General features: G+C 39.0%; 1 protein-coding gene across 1 annotated transcript in view; it reads left to right on the top strand.

Moving 5' to 3' along the window:
- The first annotated feature begins 1,471 nt into the window (after positions 1-1,471).
- Positions 1,472-22,153, top strand: part of FGF11 (fibroblast growth factor 11) — a 344,103-nt gene continuing 323,421 nt past the window's right edge. The window contains exons 1-2 of the mRNA XM_044076213.1: positions 1,472-1,478; positions 1,609-1,719. Coding sequence (XP_043932148.1) covers positions 1,472-1,478; positions 1,609-1,719 — 118 coding nt within the window. The remainder of the gene's footprint in view (positions 1,479-1,608; positions 1,720-22,153) is intronic.

Genomic DNA, 22,153 nt, shown 5'->3' with positions numbered 1-22,153 from the left:
TTGTCACTTGTCTGGAGCTGGATTTGGAGTCGGCTACTTTTACAGTCTGGGTTCTATCAGTAAGCTGACCTAAGTTGGCAACCCATCGAGTGATGTAGGGATTTATCACCAGCTTAGTAAGTTTATCTATGATTCCAGAGTATGGGATGGTGTTAAAGGACTTGGCATGGTCCAGATAGGCTGTGTGGTCCACCTTACCTTCGTTCACAGCTCTGGAGATTGATTCGAAGAAGTCAATCAGGTTCAGGAAACAAGATCGGCCCTTCACGAACCCAAACTGGGTGGAGTCCAGTGTTTGAAGGTTGCCAATGTCTTTGTTTATAAGTTCCATGATAATGTGTTCCATGCCCTTGCAGATCAGGCTCATCAGACTGATGGGACGGTAGTTCCTGGGATGCAAGGTGGATCCCCCCTTGTGGAGTGGGATAAATGTAGCTGTGGGCCACTCAGTGAGCACGAAGCCTGAAGTGAGGCTATGATTAAACATGACATGTAGGTGAGGTGCCAGTTCATTTTGTAGTTCATGTAGTACACAGCCCGGGATGTCATCTGGTCCCATAGATGCTGTATTCTTAGCTTTGGAGAGTGCGGTTTCTACCTGTGTGGCCGTGATTACCGGAATCTGGCAATCTTTTGGTATTGAGATGGGCCCTTTAGGGGGTGAGAGGGGATGAAGTTGGCACTAAATCAATCTGCCAGGATATTGGCAATATCCTTGGAATCAGTGTATTTAATGCCATTCTGTTGTAGCTCAGAGCAGATCTGAGCATTGCCATTTAGATTCTTGACATAACTATAGAATGCCTTGTGGTTGTCTCTGAATTTTTTGGCAATTTTATTTTCGTAACAAGCTCTGGAGGATTTTATGGGGGATCTCAGCTTCTTACTGAGGCTGGTAAGGGAGTTTTTTGCATCCTGGGATTTTCCTCTTTTCTGCAACAGTTTCTTCCTTCTGTTGTATAGTTTGTTTATGGCAGGGGACCATCATAAATCACTGGCGTACTAGATTTATTGTTTAGTTAAAGATTTTTGTAGCTCGTATACTCTGCCATAAGAATTGGGAAGAAACTTATTTTACAATTGGATCTCTTTGTGTCCCTTTAAACATATGGGCATCTTTATATTGGAAAACAAAGTGTTTCAGCATTTTTCACATAGTGCAATGTCTGCTTCTAGCATTTCATAAATACATGTTTTAACCCGTAGAAAGCCTAAGAGGTAAAGTGAGATTCCACTTGTGATATAATTTTTAAGTATTAACAGAATGTTAGCTTGGTGACTGAGATCCAAAGAAATAAGAACACATAATTGTGTGCCAGTGAGTACAAATGTAACATGCTGTATATCGCAATGTTTTATGAAAGAGCCATGAGGCTAGAAATGCAAACACCTAAAGCCAGATGTTACTTATTCCCTTGAAAAATAAACAGAAATCCTGTCATGAAATACAACATATACATTACTATTTTAAATGAACGGTAAGTAGTTCTGTGGAAGAAGAAATAAGATCCACAATGTTTGTATTTATAACATTTGTTGACTGGTGTGTTTACAGTCTCTATGCCTTCTTCTGGTCTCTTTGTAGTGACATTTTGTATTATTTTGCAGAGCCTCAGCTGAAAGGAATTGTGACAAGGCTGTACAGCAGACATGGGTATTTCCTTCAGATTCATCCTGATGGCACCATTGATGGAACAAGAGATGAGAATAGCACTTTCTGTAAGTAAATTCTGTGTTTGCTGTAGTGGTCATATGTGATGGATGATTTTTACAGCTCTCCTTCCTCTATAGTACCAAACACGTACTTCCCTTTATACCTTTTACAGTGTCTGTAATGAAGGATTTGTGATGCTTAAATGTATTTTGGATTAACTTCAGTATGCAATTAAGTGTAGTGAGATTACAAAATTCTTTAAATCTAAAAGTATTCTATATATTAAGGTGTGTGTGTGTGTGCGTGTGTGCGTGTGTGCGCGTGTGCGCGTGTGTGCGTGTGTGTGTGTGTTTGTGTGCATATGTGCGTGTGTGTGTGTGCGCGTGTGCGTGTGTACATGTGTGTGTATGTGTATCTGTCCACTCTGTAGTTTACAGATGTACCAATTTCAAAATAAAGAATGTAAAACCAAAGACCTACAAGTACAAGTCATATGTCTGCAAATAACAGAAGAAAGTAACAGTGCAGAATGATAGATATACTGTTTAACACTCCCAAGTAAAAGAAAACAGTGTTCTCTCAACACATCAGAAGCCAAATACCTTTCAGAGATAGTTTATTAATGATAGAGTTTAGCTTCAGCAGGTCATGCATTATATGCTGTCTGCTGGTGCGCCCCCCCCCCCCCGACATACGCACAGACACATTTCCTACTGTCTTATTCAACTTTTTTCTGTAGTTAGACAGACACTGATTTCTAGTTCTACATACAAACTATCACAACTTTAGTTGTGGAATACTATGCACGTTTCCCAACTCCACAAAGCATCTCCCACTGCCACATTATATTATGTAATCTGTGCCTGTATATGGGGAAAGCTACAGCATATGGAAAAAAACATTAGGCTAGGCTATGGACCAAGTGAGGTTGTGGAGAATATCTGGATCCCATTTTTGCATGTTCCCTTCGTAGTGAGTCTTACTCTTTATCTTAATTAAAATTAGACAAAAAACTTACATTAAGATTTTGTTTCTGGTACATATTTTCAAAACTGTGCTTTGCTGTAGTACACCCCTAATGATGCTTGCTTGGTTGTATACTGAGATACCATGCAGCAGCAGCATTATGTAGTATATAAAATGGCTTATCTGTCCTCCTGTAGTAGTTGTTAGAGACTGAAATAATGTTTTGAATGAGAATAATGCAGAAGAGTTGCAATGCTTGGCTATACATGTTTAAAGAGAAAAGTATTATTTTGAATTATGGATACATTTTCTGCGGGAAAGTGTTGTTTGTCTTTCAAATGTTATTGTCACTCTGCTACTTTTGTTTGTACATTGCAGCCTTTTTTCTCCAGGCCTTCATTGAAAATGTGTCCTGGTAAACAAAAGCAATCAGTAAATAAATAAATAAATAAATAAATAAATAAATAAATAAAATACATATAAAGGAAAATTACTTAAAAAAATGGATGAAAAAAATACAAGAACCTGGTTGACTAAGGAGTTAGAGATCAATGGTATAACCAAAGCCAAATGACACTTGAAAAAATATTTTCAAGATTATAGATTGTATATATATATATATATATATATATATATATATATATATATATATATATATGAAAGAAATATACCCATGCTTGTTTAATTAAAGTGAACACAAGGTATGTCAAATGAAATATGGAAGTGTGTGTGTAGAATATGTTTTCTTTCTTTCTTTCTTCCTTTTCTTTTGTTTTGGAGGGTGGTGAGGGGTAAAGATTCTTGCTATGGAGAAGAAAATGATTTGGTATGTTTGTCTCTGGAACAGTGAGATATTAGCAACAGGATGAATAGTTGGTGGCTAGTGCAAACAGAATTTAGGAGTGCATTATAAGAAGATCTGATTTAAAGAATAAAGAATTAATTCTGTTATTACAGTGTGCTGGTTATAATGCAGTCAGAGTATTCTCTGCAGGAACTGTAACCTAATGGAGAGGCTAAGGAATTAGACTGATGGAGGAGGAAAAAAGAGGAATAGGGGTACCAGCCATGAGGGAATGGATATCAGGCAAAATAGTGAAAATTAGTAGTCTGGGGTCATTTTTAGTAACGATTTGAAGTGTCAGGACCCACTAGACTGGGTTCTGAAACATGGAGACTGAATGGACAAAAAATGGACTTACATATATAAAGTCTGAGATGGTTCAACTCAAAACGTTCACCAGAAAAACAGCAACCACAATAAATTGAGCCCTTTCATTTTTTTTAATTTATAGAACTTCTTCAGAAGTCCATGATGGCCATTTCCAAGAATATTCCCTTTTTTCTGAGGTCTGGAAGTATCAGAGTTTGGATACATAAGTTCTGGTTGTGTGGGGGTCTTGCCCCCCCATCCACAATGGGAGTGCAGGGGGGCTGCAAAGACGATGAGCGATGTTTGGTATTCACTCTCCTCCTGCAGTTTTGGTCTTTTGGCTTGTCAGCACTCTGCAATTTGAGTGTTGAAATTTCAGTAAGGAGCTGTTGTTTTCACTTGAATCAAGGATCCATGTGTAAACATGATATATTTGTGCATAATGCAGTAATAGAGGCAAATGAGGACTGGAATGAAATAGAAACAGAAAAATTGTAGATATGTATCTATAGTCTGTACAGCCTGAGAATAACTTTTAGAATCTACACATAGTTTATTAATGTGTAACTTTACTCCTTCCACATTTTATACATCTCTAAAATGTTTTCCTGTTATGCTCAATATCTTTATATGAATTTTCTTAAAACTTTTCCTGATTTTGTTCAGCACTGTGTTTAATGAGTCTGTCTAGTTCATGTTTTCCAGTTTTCAAAGTTACAGTTTGTCATCATTTCCATTTCTTACATTTTTCTCTCATCTTTAGGTATCTTGTTCTTATGGAAACATTTCTTCCTGAGCTTGTTTGCTTATATCCTGATGTTAAACATTTTTGTATTATTTTCTTGAATTCAAAACAATTTTTCTTTCAAAGCTTACCAAATTCTGTCTGCTTTTTTTTCACTGAATGCATCTCTCCAGTTAGGTTTAACTTTCACTTTGGCAGAATTATCTAGCAGTATTTTAACCCTTTTAACACCATGATCACTGCACACCAATGGTGACAAAACTTGACATGAAGTAACAGTCATCTCCTTAAAGAACACAAACAATATCCAACATGTTCTGATCCTTGGTATGTTTGTTTACAACCTCCAAGAATTGTTATTTTTTTACATACATTTTAAATACTTTCTTTACCAATATTGAAAAATGTATATTATTCCAGTGTGTCTCTGGTAAAGTCAAGCCCCAAGTTATTACTCCTTTTCTTTCTTGGGTTTCATGCAAGAAATGTATGAATTCCTTTAGGTCATCAGAAAATATTTTGGTGGTCTATACACTCCAATAATTGTAATCTGTTTCAAGGTTGCCTTTATTGTTACAGTTACACAATCTATAATATTGGTGTTAGCATGGGTTCATAGGTAAGTACTAGGCTAGCTACCCTTGTAGGCCATTTTAAGTCTGAGCATACAGTTTACATTATACTGCAGAGTATGTTAATTTTTGCACCAGCTATCCCACAACCAACTAACACTAATCTCATAATTGTTTCTAGCCCCCTCCCCCTTGTGTGATTTCAGATATGCCACTGTATCTGGCAGGCCTTTGAATGTGTCTCTGCATTGAGGAATTGGATAGGAAGATGTAATAGGCAACAGGAGCCAGTAGGTTGTGTTCCACTGATCAAAATCTTTAGCCAGGGAAATGATGTACAGTGATGTCACAGAAATGGTATGTACACCTTCTTATCAGTTGATGAACATCTGTCATTCCCCCTTTTCAACAAACAAGATCCTTTGGGGTCCCTGGACTTCACCAGGCAGGCATCAGAAAACTCCACACCCTCAACTAAGAAAGGAGATGAGAGGGGGTTGCTGAAAATTTCATACTAACATCACCTGCCAATGTTTCTAGAACAATGGGTTCATTCTTGAATCCAAGTCACTAGCAGCATACAGAGACACAGTCTCTACACCAGTGAGCTGATCAGAACATGTTCCTTTTCCATCCCATATAATTCCTGTGCTTCCCCAATACATATGCAGAATGTAGTATAGACATCATGGGAAACTAACTTTATTCCTACACTGTAACTGTAATACACAAGTCAGAAGCTTTCTTACTAATGCTATACATTGTACCTACTGCACACAGTAGGATGTTTTGCTAAAGCATAGTACTGTGGTAATTATGTTTTTTTTTTTTTTTATGCCTGACAGGGCAGTACATTTTAGTAAATATTAACAATTTCAAATTCCCATTCAAATTTATTCAAGTGCGTATAAGAGCACTTCATAGTAAAACTGAATAAAATGAAACAGACAAACGTATCAGCAGATTGAGCAGAGCTGATAATCACTATTTTATTCAAAATATCAAAATAGAAATAAATATATTGAGCTGAAGATAATAGAAGTTATACTTACAGACAAAAGGAAAATTAGAATAAATTAAACTTTCGACATCTTGTGAAGTCGCTCAGCACTAAGAACTCCAGAAACCAATAGGGAGCAAATTCCAAAGGTGGAGCTTGATAAGAAAAAATAAAAATGCATCCTAAATAGCTCAAGTGATACGCATGGGAGCAACAAAGTGGCTGCACAGAGTGAGCAAACAGCAGCAGCAACTACCTCCAGATAATTACAACCCTTTCATGTAGGGCAAGACATAAACCATAAAAAGAACCTTATAGATAATATAAAATTAAAACGACAGCCAGTGTGAGTTTTCCAGGGCCAGCTTAACATGAAAGTAGCACCCCCCCCCATCCAACCACAACCCCTTTTCCCATTTTTACACATGAGGTTGGGGTGTACCATCATTATACTGCCAGCAGTGAAAGTTTAAACTAGATACAACCAAATAGGTTCCGTGTCTGCAAACAGTAAGGAATTAGGAGGTTCAGAAAAAATGAAACCAAGACTTATATAAACACTGCAAAGTCTTTTGTTAGAAGGAGGTCTGACAGTTAGTGCAGAAGATTAAGGCTCTGAGCTACTATTGAGTTGCTTCCTGTATGTAATGGTACAGGGTTTGATTCCATCCACCTCTGTTTGCCTAATGCAAGTCACTTAAGCAGACAGTGCTCCTAGAATGCCCCTTGAAAAGAGATGTTAGTGTCCAGTGGGCTTACCTAATTAGCAGATGTGTGGAAAAAAGTTGCTAGATCCAAGGTATGATCCTAAAATGGTGGCATGGAGACTTAACTGCTGACAGCTGGTCCTTGAATGTAAGCCTGTTATCATGAGTAACATCAAGATCATGATCTTTTGGAGAAATTCAAGCCTGTCACCCGCATAAAAATAATACTGCAGTTCATGACTGGACAGATGCACATATCAACAATAAATCAAAAGGTCCACAGTGACGTAACAGCCTACATCTTACCATACAATATACATTACACATTATTATACCACTGTCCTGTCTACCAATGGAGAATCACATATAGGCAATTTTCTACAACAAATGTTTTCCCTAATATTGGGGGTTGCTGCACACCCTGACCTCTAAATATCTAATGTCACAAGAACTCAGATAAAATAGAATAAATGCATACCCCTTCTTACTATGGTGGTGCAAACATGTTTAACAACTGGGGATCTGGGAGCAAAGTTCCCTATCAAGGAATATGGGTGTATGTAACCCAACTGCAAAATACAGCTCCCTATCAGTTCATTGAACAGCAATTTCAGTGCAATTAGATCAAACATGCCATTGGTCAAATTGTTCATACTGAGATCATAGTACAGTGAGGATCAGGAAATTTGCCCTTTCTCCACTGTAGTGCAGTCTCGGAGTTGGTATGTATAACTGGTGGGGGATGTGGAACCACAGCCCTCCACATGACTTGAAGTCAATGAAGGCATTTTCGTCAAAATGCCATTCATTCAACTGATGATTCCATGAAGTGATATAGACCTGCAAAATGCTTTAATATACAGTCCATTGAGTTTCTCTGGCAGCATGCAAATGGGGTTGTGGGACAGTGCATTCCATGTACTGGATGTTTTGTGGTTTGATTTCAGGCTATAAACTTAGACCAAAATAAAACAATATGTTGTAGTAAAAGAAAAGCTTACTCATCTCCACAGGAAGGCTGCTGTCTTTCTAAATTCATTATGCTGCATGTAAAGGGAACTAAATAACTTACTTTGAAATACTCTTTGGCTACATTCAGTTTATAACTGGATTTATAATGCAGTACTTCAATTATTTGCAGTTTCATCACTTACTTTTGTATAGGGCGGCCGCAGTGGTGCAGCAGTTAGCATTGCCACCTCACAGCAAGAGGTTCTCTGGTTCAATCCTTAGCTGGGGTGTCTTCTGTGTGGAGTCTGCATGTCCTCCCTGTGGTTGTGTGGGTTTCCTCTGGGTGCTCCGGTTTCCTCCCACATCCCAAAGACATGCTGTAGGTGGATTGGCTACTCTAAATTGGCCCTGTGCATGTGTGTGCCTTCTGTGGAAGGTTGGGCAGTGGGCTGGCAACTTCACACCATAAAACTCCACTGCCAATCCTGAGCAGACAAGTGATCCACTGTGGTGACCCCTAACTGGGAAAAAGCCGAAAGAAGAAGATCACTTACTTTTGTATTACAGATGAACATATGACAGATAAACGCTGACGGGCAAACTTAACAAACAGCAATGAGCCTGCAGGAAAATGTTCAGTGTTGTGGCTCTGAGACATACACAGTCATTGGCAAGTAAATTATTGTTTCATGAAGAGAGTGAACTCTGTCAGTTTCACCAGGTGAATATGATGATGGTCCAGTAAGATATGCGATGTAATGGGATTTGCTAAATCCATTTTACTGAATTTTATGTTCATCCAAAAGTGCTCTGTACCACTTACGTATAATATGCAGAGATTCTACTACCATGACATGAGTTATATTTAGTTTGTGACTAGGGGGTCTCTCTGCTACATAGCAGTGGGATGTAGAATCAGGGAGTTCTGCTTCATTCATGCATTTAGTAGTTTATGAAAGATTTGCCAAAGAGGATTTAATGAACTTGTTTTTGTGGAATTTTTGTGGAATTTGATTTTGGTCAGCTGTGTGGAATTCTTCATTTCCCTTAATCTCCATGTATGCCTCCTCTTTTCTGAGGCTCATTTATAAAATTAATAGGTACATTAGTTGGGCCTCAGAAAGTAAAGTCATTTTCTTGACTAGTTTTCTAATCTACATTTTGTAAGATGGCTACTGCTGAAAGAAGAGTCATGCTACCTTCTTTCCAGCTTACTTTAAGTTGCAGTACACTAACAACTGTTCTGCCCTTGCACAGAATCAGGTAAAATATACACATAAGATCCAGCTCTAAATCCACAGATACCCAAAAGTAATCTTAGACTTAAAGACAGGGAATTTTTAGTCAGTACCCCCAAACCTAGTATGTGCTTTGCTACTGCTAGATGACCTCAAAAATTTCACTACCGTCTTAAACCAACTCCTGAAAGAGAAAGCCAAAAGTAAATATGGATTTCATCTTTCCTGACTACATATGTCTTCGCCTTTCAAAATTACATTTCTGTTTTGGAAGGGGTATTTTCCTACTTTGTACGAAGCTTCATATTGGATAAATAACTAAAGACGTGAACACAACATCTTAGGTGTAGCTAGGTAACTCTGTGCTGAATGTTTGTATCTGGCGGGTTACTGGTCTCATATTTTATTGTTCTGCCCATGTATCAACTGCATATCCACAATCACAATATTTCTCAACAGAAATATGACTGGCAGCAAAGTATCACAGAGGCCAAGTGCAATCATAATCACTACTAATTTATCTTAATGGAAATAAAAGCCCACAAACACTCCTGTTTCTTAGCGCTGCCTAAAAAAAATAAGTAATTACACCTCCTGATGTTATGAAAGTGAACTTAAAATAGAAAGTGGCGCATGGCACCCATCACAATTGAGTTTCTACCTGCATCAAAATAAAACTTAAAAAATGAAATAAAAAGTCCTCTACCTCAAATAGAAAAGGTAGTGTTAGCACCCATAAAATGCTAGTTCCACTAACTTCATGTTGTGTTGTTTGCAATAATGATGGCACTCCCCAGGTATAATGTCAGTGGGATACAGCATGGAGATGTATATGGCACTGTGCTAAATTAAGGTGAAGCATGTAACAATGGGCAAAGATTTGTGTTCATTGTGGATAATAGGCAATCACTCATTTGATCATTTACAGAATGTCCAAGAACACTAAATTCAGGAGTTACATCTTTCCTCAAGGAGGTTCACACGAGACAGGCCTGGGGAGCATTTGTGAGTTCTCATTTTATTATCTAGGCTAGACATGAATGCAGCTAGAGCATTGATTTTCTTAATTCATGGAGTTGGTTTATTCCATATGAGAGAACACTGGGATAGAAATATGTTGCACCAATGTGTCATACTCATTTGATAGTGGTTGAGAGCCTCTGTACATGTGTTTGAGGAATCATTAGCTCTATAAAAACAAAGTACTTCTAGGAGAGTGGAGTATTTCAAGACCAGAAGGGATAAATATAGTTCACTGCAGAGAAGATTTTAGGAAATGTATACAGAGAAAGGGAGACCAATTGGTCTGATGACAAAAGGACTTGGGGTCTGTGATATTTTGTTGGTTAGGAACCTCTGAGTTTTCACCAGTTAAATGATATGTTTTAATAAGCGTGTACCAAATGGGGCATTATATCCAATAATGGGTCAGAAAAGAGATGAGTATAGTGGAGGGGAAACTTATTTGTCTCTGAATGGGATGCCTTTGCTTATTAGTTGGGCCAGACAGAAGAATGTTCCAACTACAGTAGAGACAGTACGATCAAAGGACAGTGAGTCATCCACAAGAATGCCTAAATCTCCAGTGTCATCATTCTTAGGAGTGTATCATCTATGTAGAATGATGAAAATGTATTTATTTTACCAAAATAGTCTATACTATATTTTGAGCATTTAGTTTAAGGCCATTGTCCTTGCAGCAGTTGTTTGCATAATCCAGTCCATTATGGAATACCTTCATGCTGATAAGTGTATGAATAACAATCCATCATTTACAGTCATCAGCAAGTTTTTGTTACCAGGGATCTGAGATATTGACTTGTCAGAGTGGAAAAAATAAATGTCAAATAAAACAGAACCCATGACCAAGCTTGCTAAGCTTTGATGAAATGCACATGTGAAATTTTCAGTTACCTACACATTGACTGTCACCTGCAACTCTATGATGTGTTCTGCCCAACACTCAAACTGCTCTCCGCCTTACTACATATGGATTACTGTTTAGGTTTAATAGTTTGTCAATAGTATCTATATGCAGTATAATATTAATGTCTTGGCCAAGTTCAAGTATGCCATGTGCATCAAATGCCCACCATCAACTAGCGATTTCAATGCTGGTGCTCTGGCAGTTCAGACTACTGCTGCCTTGTAGCAAATTGCATTTTGATTGGTTATTTCAGTTTTCTGATTTATATATATATATATATATATATATATATATATATATATATATATATATATATATATATGTATTGATCAGCGGTCTTATTCTTCTTTTGGCTGGACTGCTATGAGCTTTGCATCTCAGCTCTTGCAGGTGCCAGATTTGACCTGTATTTACAGGATTTGACTCCTTTCATCATACTCTTCAAGCACCAGGGAAATATAATTTAATTACTTAAATTGTCATTTAGCATTGAGACAGCAATTTTTTTACCAATCTTAGTGCATAATGCCAAGGCATGCAAAACTTAGTTTGGCAGTCGTTGGGGGCCATGATGGAAACATTACAAGTGATTATTTTTTGAGAAAGGGTAATACGCTGCTTTCCTGGGAGGTCAAATTACTGCTGACTTAGTAGTATATTCTATTCTAATTGGCTGTTTCAGTTTTCTGTTGTATTTATATATGGATGCTTTGCATGCAATACCAAAGCAAGTTGTCAGTAATCATCCTTAGTGTGACTATGCAACTTTGTATGGTATGTGGATTTTGGCTAGCATGCTTATTGGGCCGTTCAGAGTAGTAATATTGCTGAAGGCTGCATGCAGTTGCACAAGGCTGCTAGCAGCTGTCAGTTAAGCATTTAATTGCTGCAGTATTACTGTAGGTTGAGCATGTTTGCAATGGGCTGCTATTGCTTGCATGCTGTACTCATCAGTGTTACTATGTTGGCACAAGCTGAACACAAGCTTCTCATTGCTGTAGAGTTGTTGCAGCAACTGTGGTGTTCCAAATAGGGTGTACATGGGTGCACTAAAACAATCAGACTGTAGCTGCTCATAATTAGTTATGTCCTCACTTAGCTTAGTTCTCTTATACCCTACCTCTAGCCAGGTTAACAGTATAACGAGCACTTTAACCAAATTAATACTAGACCCACCTGGACAACATGGAATGTAAGCCTGCTTGTATCCCTTCTGTCATCCTTATAGGACTAGGTACTCCCAGACAGCTTTGGAACTGCCATATGCTTACCGGCAATTAACTTGTACTTGACACAATTAGATTTGTGAAAGGTGCAAATATTTATGTAATCTGGCAGCAACCCTCTCACTCCATAAGATGGCCTGTGAGCAACGTGTAATACTACCCACATCTCATTATAACTACACTAAATTAACTTATCCTAAGGCTGCAAAAATTCACTCGCAAAGCCTTCAAGGCTTAAGAAGACTAAGTCTTAGCAAATATCCACCATCATATCAGCACCACGCTCACACATAGTAAAAGGTCACCAGAAGGTACATTGCAAACACTCCAGTACCTCAAATTTCATGAGTAAAAACAGTAATGCTTTAGTAATTGGTGACTATTGACAGGCACACTACTCCATACTCAGAAGACTGGACAAAGACAGGGTGTCAGTTGTCTTTCAGTTAGTTGTCTTTCTTGTGCCAGGATCCATGATGTCACAGGGTCTCTAAAGTCCATCTCAGTGGATAGATATGATTATGACCTAGTGGTAGTCTATGGGAGAGTGAATGAATTCTGGTACATAACCCTGAGAGACATGCAAAGTGACATGCTGGATTTCACCAAATGTTTCTAATACAGGCAAGACACTGGACCTAAATGGAATCCTACCTTTGTACAGAATAATACTTATATATAAAGAATAGATGATTGGCTTCAACATTTGGCTTTTTAGTTGATGGCATTCTAGGAGAGTCTGGTATGTGTCGTTATGAGACAAGATGACTGATAGTCCAACTTGCCTCACAGAGGATGGCCTGCACTTCTCATTCCATGGTTTCCACATACTGGCTATAGCGCTTGCTGTTCCCATAGTGACTTTTTTGGTATAGACTGGTCTGGCTAATGGACTTCCCAGCATAACAAATATCAATGTCACCATTTCCAGTCCTAAATCCAACCACATCAAGGTGTCAATGCCAGAGGTCTTAACTACAAATTGTGTCATCTTGAGACTGTCCTGCAACTTGAACACGCACATTTTTGTGTAGTTACTAAGATGTGGATTCAGTATAAAGACAGCACTCCCTCCATACCTGGGTGTTGTACCTACCATGCATTCAGGCCTGATGGGAACTGCAGTGGGGTTACCATATTTGTCAAGGACCACATACCACAGAGACACTTTCCAAAAGACCCCCAATCTGAACTCATTGAACTCCAACTTACCCTGAATAAGGACATTAGACATGTCCCCTCATTACCATGTAGATTCCTAAATGTATTTGAGGAGAAACCTATTACCAAAAACACTTTTGTAATGGAAGATTTCAAATATACCTCAATTAGTGGGAGCACTTAAACCTCCAAAGTCAGGTATGTCCAGATGTTCTTATAGTTAATAAATGAAATTTCCCTGGAACAGATAGTTAACAAACCAGCTAGAGGGTGTAATATTCTTGACCTGGTCCTAAATAAATAGCCATTACATGTACTATCCCCCTAGTGTCTTCATTCCTGGTTTAGTATGAAGATAAACTTGTAACCTTATCTTTCAAAATCTCTAAAGCCCCTGCAGTCAATAATTCTGAATTTGAGGATTTCAAGGGAAAAAAATCTCTTCAAACATTATGGCGAACGATCCAAATTCACTTGTGACATCACTATACCTGACACATCTGCTATTTAAACAAAAGAATTTTATTCCCACAGAGGTAAATGCCTAAACCTGGTCATCCCTACTAGAAACAAATTTAATGAGAACTTGCAAACAAGCCACCCTGTTACTCCACCAGCATAAATAATCTCTATAAAAAGAGAAAAAAATCTTATGTCATACAACAGTCTAAAATTCATCACATTTAAGATTGTATCAAGAATGCCAGTAAGTAACTAAAAGTTGCTACCAGGACTAGTAAGCAAACTATGATCTTAAATTAGCCTTTCAAGCCAAGGATAATTATAAATTATTTACTTACATTAGGAACCCAAAACATAACACCTAGAAATATGTTCTGAACTTATCCAAAATGGCACCACCTGTATACTAGCAGATAAACTTAGTGCAAACTTTACTCCTGAAACAACTATCTTAATTTTCAAATTCCCAAATCCCTTACTCCTCCAAATATCATAAAGCAGCACATACTAAAATGCCTTTAAAGACCTTAAGTACTAATTCTACATGATCTTATAATTAACCTCTATGCCTTTTAAATAGCACCATATCTGTCCTTGTAGAACCTCTCCTTAAATTGTTTAACCTGAGCTTAGCTACAGGAATTGTTCCTGAAGTATAGAGAACTACAGCAGTGATGCCCCCACATAAGGCACCCTTATCATATTCCTGCAAAACTACAGACCCATTAGCCTCACTAGTCTGTTTGCAAAACCATGGAATACATCATATTTGACTTCATAAAGTAAGATATCAAAGATTTTATTAGTCTAAACCCACAGGAACCTGGCTTTGTCAAAGGAAGTCCTTCCTACACACTTTAATTTCTTTGAGAAGGTCACACAGTCTATAGACAGTGGTCATTTTGCTCCCCCAGCTTAATTGAATATGGCCAAATCATTCAACACTATAACCCATGCTGGCATCAGTAATAAGTTAAATGCCTTAAAAGTATGAGGTACATAGTCAGTTAGCTGGTAGTTGGCTCCACAGCAGGTAGGAAGGTAACCAGTGGTATCCCTCTGGTCATTGCACTGAGACCCTTTGTTTTCAGCAACTACTTCACTGACCTCCAGACAGGGAATCAGGACCTTTGGTTAACTCATTTTGCAGATAGCTGCAAACAGAGCATTATTGCTGCATTTCCCTCTAATACATATTCATTAAGGCAGGAATTAACCCTCAAACAGTGTATAGAAAAATTGCTAAACTTAAATGAATAAAAGTGTAGTACTTTTATATTTGGTAAACGACTGTCTTCTTCAACGTACAGTATAGCCAATACTTCACATCAAAATAATAATTTAGTCAGGAGTTTTAGAATCTGGGTTGATAATTCCATCTGTTTTAACCAACACATAGCAACAGTAGTCATTTTTTTTTTATTTAGTGCAACTAATATCTAAAGACATATCCAGGTCAAAAATGATTATCCCTTTGTATGCAGCCATAATTAGATTGGTTATTGAGCAGAACACCCCTTTCATGATGTATCTTTCATCTTCACAAATCAAATAGCCCTACTAATACCAGAAGTGAGCATTTAAATATCCATTAGCACATAAATTAAATCTGCTGGAAAGACAAGTTAATTACCCAACATCTACAGAACCTCCAGAATAGACTTCCTTTGCAGGTTAAACTAAATGACACCCTAGCATCATTCAGATTAAAGCAGAAAGATTATATGGCTACCCATAAATCTGTGGTTTGGTGGTTGAATCCCAGGGTCATTAAAGGGGCTGTTCTACAGGTTTGTGGATGTATCCACTGCAAGACATGTTAAAAACATTTAACAGAGTTTCTGCTAGGTCATACTTAGTCCCAATAAAGTTTTCTGGAATATTATTGGCATCAGTGGATTTAGTATTCTTTGTCTTAGAAATGGCTGCTAGAACTTATAAGTTAATAGGTTCATAGGTAGGTACTAGGCTACATAAGTCTAGCCAACAAGGTTCCCTGGCTTACGCCACCCAAGAAAGTTATTTTCCAGTGCCACTGTCCAGCAGAGCCACAGAAGTGATCCCCGGGGTGTATTTCCTATTTCCCATCCACTCATCAAGATTTTTCTTGAAGAGTGCTAATGAAGAATTTTGCTTTACATAGATGGGTAGCCTCTTCCAGAGTATGGGAAGTCTCTGGGACAGGAATCTATGCCTCCAGCATGTCCTGTTTGTTGTGGTGACAAGGTTTAGGTCCCTAGAGGGTGTAGCTTGGAGGGATTGGGATTTCTTTAGGTGTAGCATGTCCAACAGCTCTGGGTTTGACATAGCTTGATATGTTAGGCAGAGATCATCTCAGAGTAGGCGATATGCTACGAAGTAAAGCTGGAGTTTTTTGAGACGGTCAGTGTAGTGCATTTGTTTGAGGCCAGTAATCCTCTTTGTGAGGTACTTCTGTGGCCTTTCCAGCTGCTGCAGATGTCTTGTGAGGTACATTCCAAAAGGGACGTTGTACTCTATAATGAGCCTGATGAGTGTTGAGTAGAGGGGAGCAATTGCCTCTTTTTTTCTGGATGAGAACCCTTTTATGATGAGGTGTGTCATGTAGAAGGACTTCCTGACTACTGTGGCGATGTGACTATCAAAGGAGAGACTACTGTCCACCTGGGTCCCAAGGTCTCTTATCACACATTCAGTGTTAAATAGATTGCTGCCTATGTGGTAGTTCATGGGTACAGAGTTTTTACCAAAGGGGATGACACTGCACTTTTTGGCATTGAGCTTGAGGCCATAGCTCTGACACCAGGCATCTGTCTCAGCGAGGCCCTTCTGTAAGATGTCCACATCATTTGGGGACTTGACTATGGCTCCTAGTTTGCAGTCATCTGCGAACATCATTAGCCAGAGGCCTTCTGTGTTAGCCTGTACTTCAGAGAAGTAGATACCAAACAGGAGAGGTCTCAGGACTGAACCATGTGGTACTCCACTTGTCACTGGTTCGAGGTCAGATTTGGAGTCTGCAACTTTTACAGTGTGGGTTCTGTCTGTGAGCCAGTTGGCAACCCATCTTGTGACATAGGGATTTATACCTAGTTTAGTGAGTTTAGCTATAATTCCAGAATACGGGATGGTGTCGAAAGCCTTGGTGAGGTCAAGATAGGCTGTATGAGCCACCTTATCCTCATCTACGGCTTTGGTGACTGCCTCAAAGAAGTTGATCAGGTTCAGGAGGCATGATCTGCCTTTCACAAACCCGAACTGGGTGGGATCCAGAGTTTGGATGTTACCAATGTCTTTGTTTATGAGTTTGATGATACGTTCCATGTCCTTGCAGACCAGGCTCATCAGGCTAATACGGCGATAGTTCCTGGGATCAGTGGTGCCCCCCCCCCTTTGTGGAGTGGGATAATTGTTGCTGTGCACCATTCATTGGGCACAAAGCCTGATGTGAGGCTATTATTGAACAAGGTGCTTAGGTGGGGAGCCAGTTCATTCTGAAGTTCATGTAAAATTCAGCCTGGGATGTTGTCCGGTCCCATGGATGCTGTGTTTTTGGCTTTAGAGAATTCTGCTTTTACCTGCATAGTTGTGATTACAGGGACTCTGCATTCTTCCTGTATAGATATGGGCCCTTTAGGAGGTAAGGGAGGGTAAAGTTAGCACTGAACCTATCTGCCAGGATGTTGGCAATATCAGTTGGTTCTGTAATTTTCGTGCCGTTGTGCTATAACTCAGAGCAGATCTGGGTGTTGCCATCGAGATTCTTGACATAGCTATAGAATGCTTTGTGGTTGTCCTTAGAATTAGTGGTGATTTTGTTTTCATAGCTAGCTTTGGAGGATCTTATAAGGGATCTCAGCTTCTTACTGAGGATGACCAGGGAGCTCCTCCACTCATGGGATTTTACTCTCTTTTGCAACAGTTTCTTCCTTTTGTTGTACAGTTTGTTTATGGCAGGCGATCACCAGATTGGCTTCCTTTTTTTGGAGGATAGCGTCTTGGTTCTGTTTGGGATAGCACGATCCATGCACTCATGTAAGTGCTTATAGGTGTAGGATTCAGCAGTTGTAACTGTATTGTCCATCTGCATGAGTGTCATGAAGTTCACCACTTCTGTCTTAAGAAGTATGAAGTTGGCTTTGGAGAATTTTTTTACCATGGTTTCCTTAATGGGGGGTGGGGGTGGGATGTGGATATCAAGGGTGATTAGCTTATGGTCGGATCGGTCCAATGAGGCATTGTCTTCACTCATGTTGGTAATGACTAGGTCTAAGATATTGTTGCCCCTGGTGGGGGTGTGGATAAGTTGATCCAGGGCATTGAAGTTTATGAATTCCAGAAAGTGTTGAACTAAGGAGTTGGTACACAAGTAGTTTTCCCAGTTAATGGTGGGGTAGTTGAAGTCACCCATTATTAGGGTGTTTGGTTGAACCCTAATATTTTCCAGTACATCAAGAAAAGAGGAGTGGGAATCCTGAGGCATAGTGGGGGATCTGCAGCAAGCTACAATTTGGATTGCAGTTTTGCCCAGAGTTAGTTGCACTTGGATAACCTCGAATGCATTATGCTGAGCAACTAGCCTGGAGGTGTGGATATCCTTAATGAATATGGACACACCTCCGCCTTTGGTGTTTTGGTCCAGGTTACATGGCCAAAAAGTGTGGTATGAGTTATAGCCTGGTAGTGCAGGGGTGCTCTCTGGATCCTTGAACCAGGTCTCAGTCACTGCACAGATATCGATGTTCTCCATTTTAATGAGTGCCTCGAGTGAGTGCATTTTGAGATTTAGACTTCTAGCATTGAGTGACATTACCCTCAATTTTTGCTTGCCTGTTCCTGTTACGGTGGTGAATTTGTCATTTGAACCTTGCCTAAAAAAGGCACTATAGGGGCGGCAAGAGCCTTAGCCAGTATCTGGAATCCCAGGGATGACAGGTGCAGGCCATCTCTGGCAAAGCATCGTGGTCTGTCGACCATGTCATCCCAAGCAGACAGATACTGGATCCCCTTAGAATGACATCAGAAGCTTAGCCAATTGTTGAAGTCAATCATTTTGTCCTTGTACTGCGGTATCATTCTGGGTGATGGCAGAATGCTACTCAGGGCTAGGGTCATACCTGCCTGGGCTACAAGATCAGAGAGCTCTTCCATGTCTCTTTTCATGTAGTTCAGGGAGGTACGTATCAGGTCATTCACACCAACATGGGCAATGTCAGAGTCATATTTGTACTTGCTGTGGAGTGACCTGAGTGCGTGGGTTATGTGGCAGATCCTGGCACCCAACAGGCAGCTGACAGTAACCTTCTCATTGTTCAGCCTAGTGAGTGGGACATCAGTGTGCCTGACTATAGAGTCACCTATGACTAGTGTGTTGGGTACATTGTTTTTCCTTATTGGCTGTGGTTGAGTGGCACACTGAGTCTTTGGGCTATGTGTCATTTGGGTTGTGTTGGGGGATGGAGGTTGCTTGCGTTTCTGCTTTGGAGGTCTCTGTTGCTTAGACAGATTATTATTGTGAGCCTCAGCAAATGTTTTTGTTTTACTATGTGTGGATTTTCGTGGTATAGATTTAGTGAGACTATGTGATGAGTGTGGTGTGGTGCAAATGTTTACCTTCTCCTCTTGACTGTCAAGTTCAGTCTTGGTTGGAGAGAGCTTTACCTCCAGTTTGGCTAGATAAGTGCATCTCTCACAGGTTGTAATGTTGGGTGGTAGGAGGTGAGGGTTGTCTGTGTACATTAAGCAGTTTCTACATTGCCTCAAGATGCCCAGATTCATCAGATAGACAGAAGAGAACACTGGGGGCTGACCCTTGGACATGCCTGAATAAAAACTAAGGAAAAACTGAGGAAAGTGAGTACAAGAGCTGTTTTTCTCTAAGCAAGTGAAAAAAGTAAGTACAAAAACTGTTTTCCTCTAGGTAATGAGGAAGATTGAGTGCTATAGTAATTAGTAGCTTGTTTAGTGCTTACAAGTTCTGAACAAGTGCTGAGCATGAATAAGCAAATTTAAGTGCTAAAACTAAGAATCTGTATCTGCACTAGATGAGTTACAGGACAGAAACAAATACAAATGCAGGCTTTCTAATCAGAAAGTTGAGAGAGATGGAAAAGATCGCCCAAATGGCCAATAACTACAATTTCTGGGCCAGAACCACTCCTTATGTGGTAGACAGGTTACCTTGTGCTTACCACTCCCACTGATAAGCTAGAAGGCTTCCCTTCAGCACAGAAAGGCTTGGGGGGGGGGGGCTCAGAAGCTTACATACAGTCCTGGATACAGCAAATCTGTATCTGGACTACACTAGTTACAGGAAATGTAGGAAACAGGCTTACAGTATATATTTTTTTTTACAAAAAAGTAGCTAAAACAGCAGTAAAAACAATTCACATGCAGTGCAAGCTAGCACACCAGGGTATGTAGCAATATTAAACCAAACACAGTTTAAAAATGCAATTAAATTAAAAAGGACTAAAAGCAAGTGCAGAAGGAGTTTATTAGATAGAATGTGATAAAGAGATGGGACTGGGGGAGTGTCCCAGAACAAATCTACAGTGGGGCGGGCAACTGCAAAAGCCACCAAATTTAAACTATGAGCCAGAAATAGGGAGGGTGGATGGGACAAAACACTTTCAGCAGAGATCTGAAAAACTATAAGCAACAATTAACAGTACAAACTTTAAAACAAAAAAATATATATACTTAGCTCTGTATATTTCCAGAAAGATTGAAAAGCAGTCTCTCAGAACACAGGTTCCAGCAATGAAATGCAGGCTGTTACTAACAGGTTTAATTGTATGCAAGTGATCCTTGAGTTAGATAACACACAAGCTGTAAAAACAGTTATACCAACTGAAGACACAACAGAAAATAGGGAGAGGTGGGGAAAACACTTTCAGTAGAGATCTGAAAAACTATAAGCAACAATTAACAGTACAAACTCTAAAACCAAAAAAAATATACTTAGCTCTGTATATTTCCAGATAGATTGAAAAGCAGTCTCTCAGAACACAGGTTTCAGCAATGAAATGCAGGCTGTTGCTAACAGGTCTAATTTTATGCAAGTGATCCTTGAGTTAGATAACACACAAGCTGTAAAAACCAGTTATACCAACTGAAGACACTGCAGAAAATAGGGGGAGGTGGGGAAAACTCTTTCAGCAGAGTGGTGGGTGAGATGAAACTCGTACTAAATTTGTCAGCTACAACATCAGCTATTTCTTTGGGATTAGAACTGGTGAAATTATAGTGAGTCAGTTCGGAAGAATGATGAATGTTGCTTAAAAACTTTCTAACATAGTTAAAGAAGGATTCACAATTGCTTTTGGTTCCAGTGGCCATTTTCATTTCATAAGCAGCTTTGTGTTTTCTGACTGCTGCCTTACTAACAGATTCAAGCACCATCTTAAGATGAGAACTTTGTGACAGCCTTTAAGAACTAAGCACTTTCTTCCTTTTCTTGCTGAGCTTATTTATATGAGTATTCTACTATAAGGACTTGTTTCTAAACTTTCCCAAAGTATTTGATAAAAGCAGGTACTGATTTCTCTATGCAATCATTTAGGTAAGAACTGAATTTGGAGGTAAAAACTTTAGATCTACTTAAAGGGTCAAACTGAGCAAGGATGTTGTTGAAACTATATATGTCACTAAGCAGCTGCTTGAATACTAATGAATTTTTCTGGAAGGGTACCTCCTGGGGAGTTCAAAATTATTAAGAAAAGATCCAGGTTATTGTGTCTTCTAATAGGGAATGTTGACCATCTTTTCTAGATAATTTGCACTTCATCTGTCATGGTGGCCATTTGTAGCATAATTAAGCTAGTTTACTGCAGGATAATTGAAGGTGTGAAGGCTGCCAGCCTAGCTAGATAGAATTTTGTAGATAATTCTATGTCATTGTAAATAATATAATCCACAGGCTTGTTTTACAAATGTAAAGAAAACTAAATGTAAGAAAACTGTGTTATATGCTGAACTTCAAAATGTAACCACAGTGCACTCTGCTGGAAGAAAGCTGTTAAGTAAAGAATTACAACTGTGTTTGATCTCAAGCTCGGAGACAAGATGTCTGGTCTAGCAAATTTGTTCTGTTGTTATTAAGACAGAGATAATTACTAGATGTTACATGTAAAAGTGTATTTTATTGCTGTGTCTTCCTGGCCAGGTGCAGCTTATAAAGAAATGTAAATTATGAGTTTCTGTTAGCCTGGGAACTAAAGGAGAAGTGATAAAAATGATTTTATGTGAAATGACTCAGCAATTCTGGGTATTATCAATTTAAGAGTTTCTCAGAGAGAAAGATTGAGCATTTTGTATCTTGTCTGGGATCTAGTAAGAACATCCACTCACCAGCACTTGCTTGCTCTGTATGTAAGTAGTATTTAGAACAGTGATTTCTCTTAGAGTTAG

Source organism: Protopterus annectens, chromosome 7.part0 (assembly GCF_019279795.1).
Source record: "Protopterus annectens isolate FY-2018-M chromosome 7.part0, PAN1.0, whole genome shotgun sequence".
Taxonomy (NCBI): Eukaryota; Metazoa; Chordata; order Ceratodontiformes; family Protopteridae; genus Protopterus; species Protopterus annectens.
The sequence above is the reverse complement of the archived record's forward strand: the minus strand, read 5'-3'. Positions and strand labels throughout refer to the sequence as shown.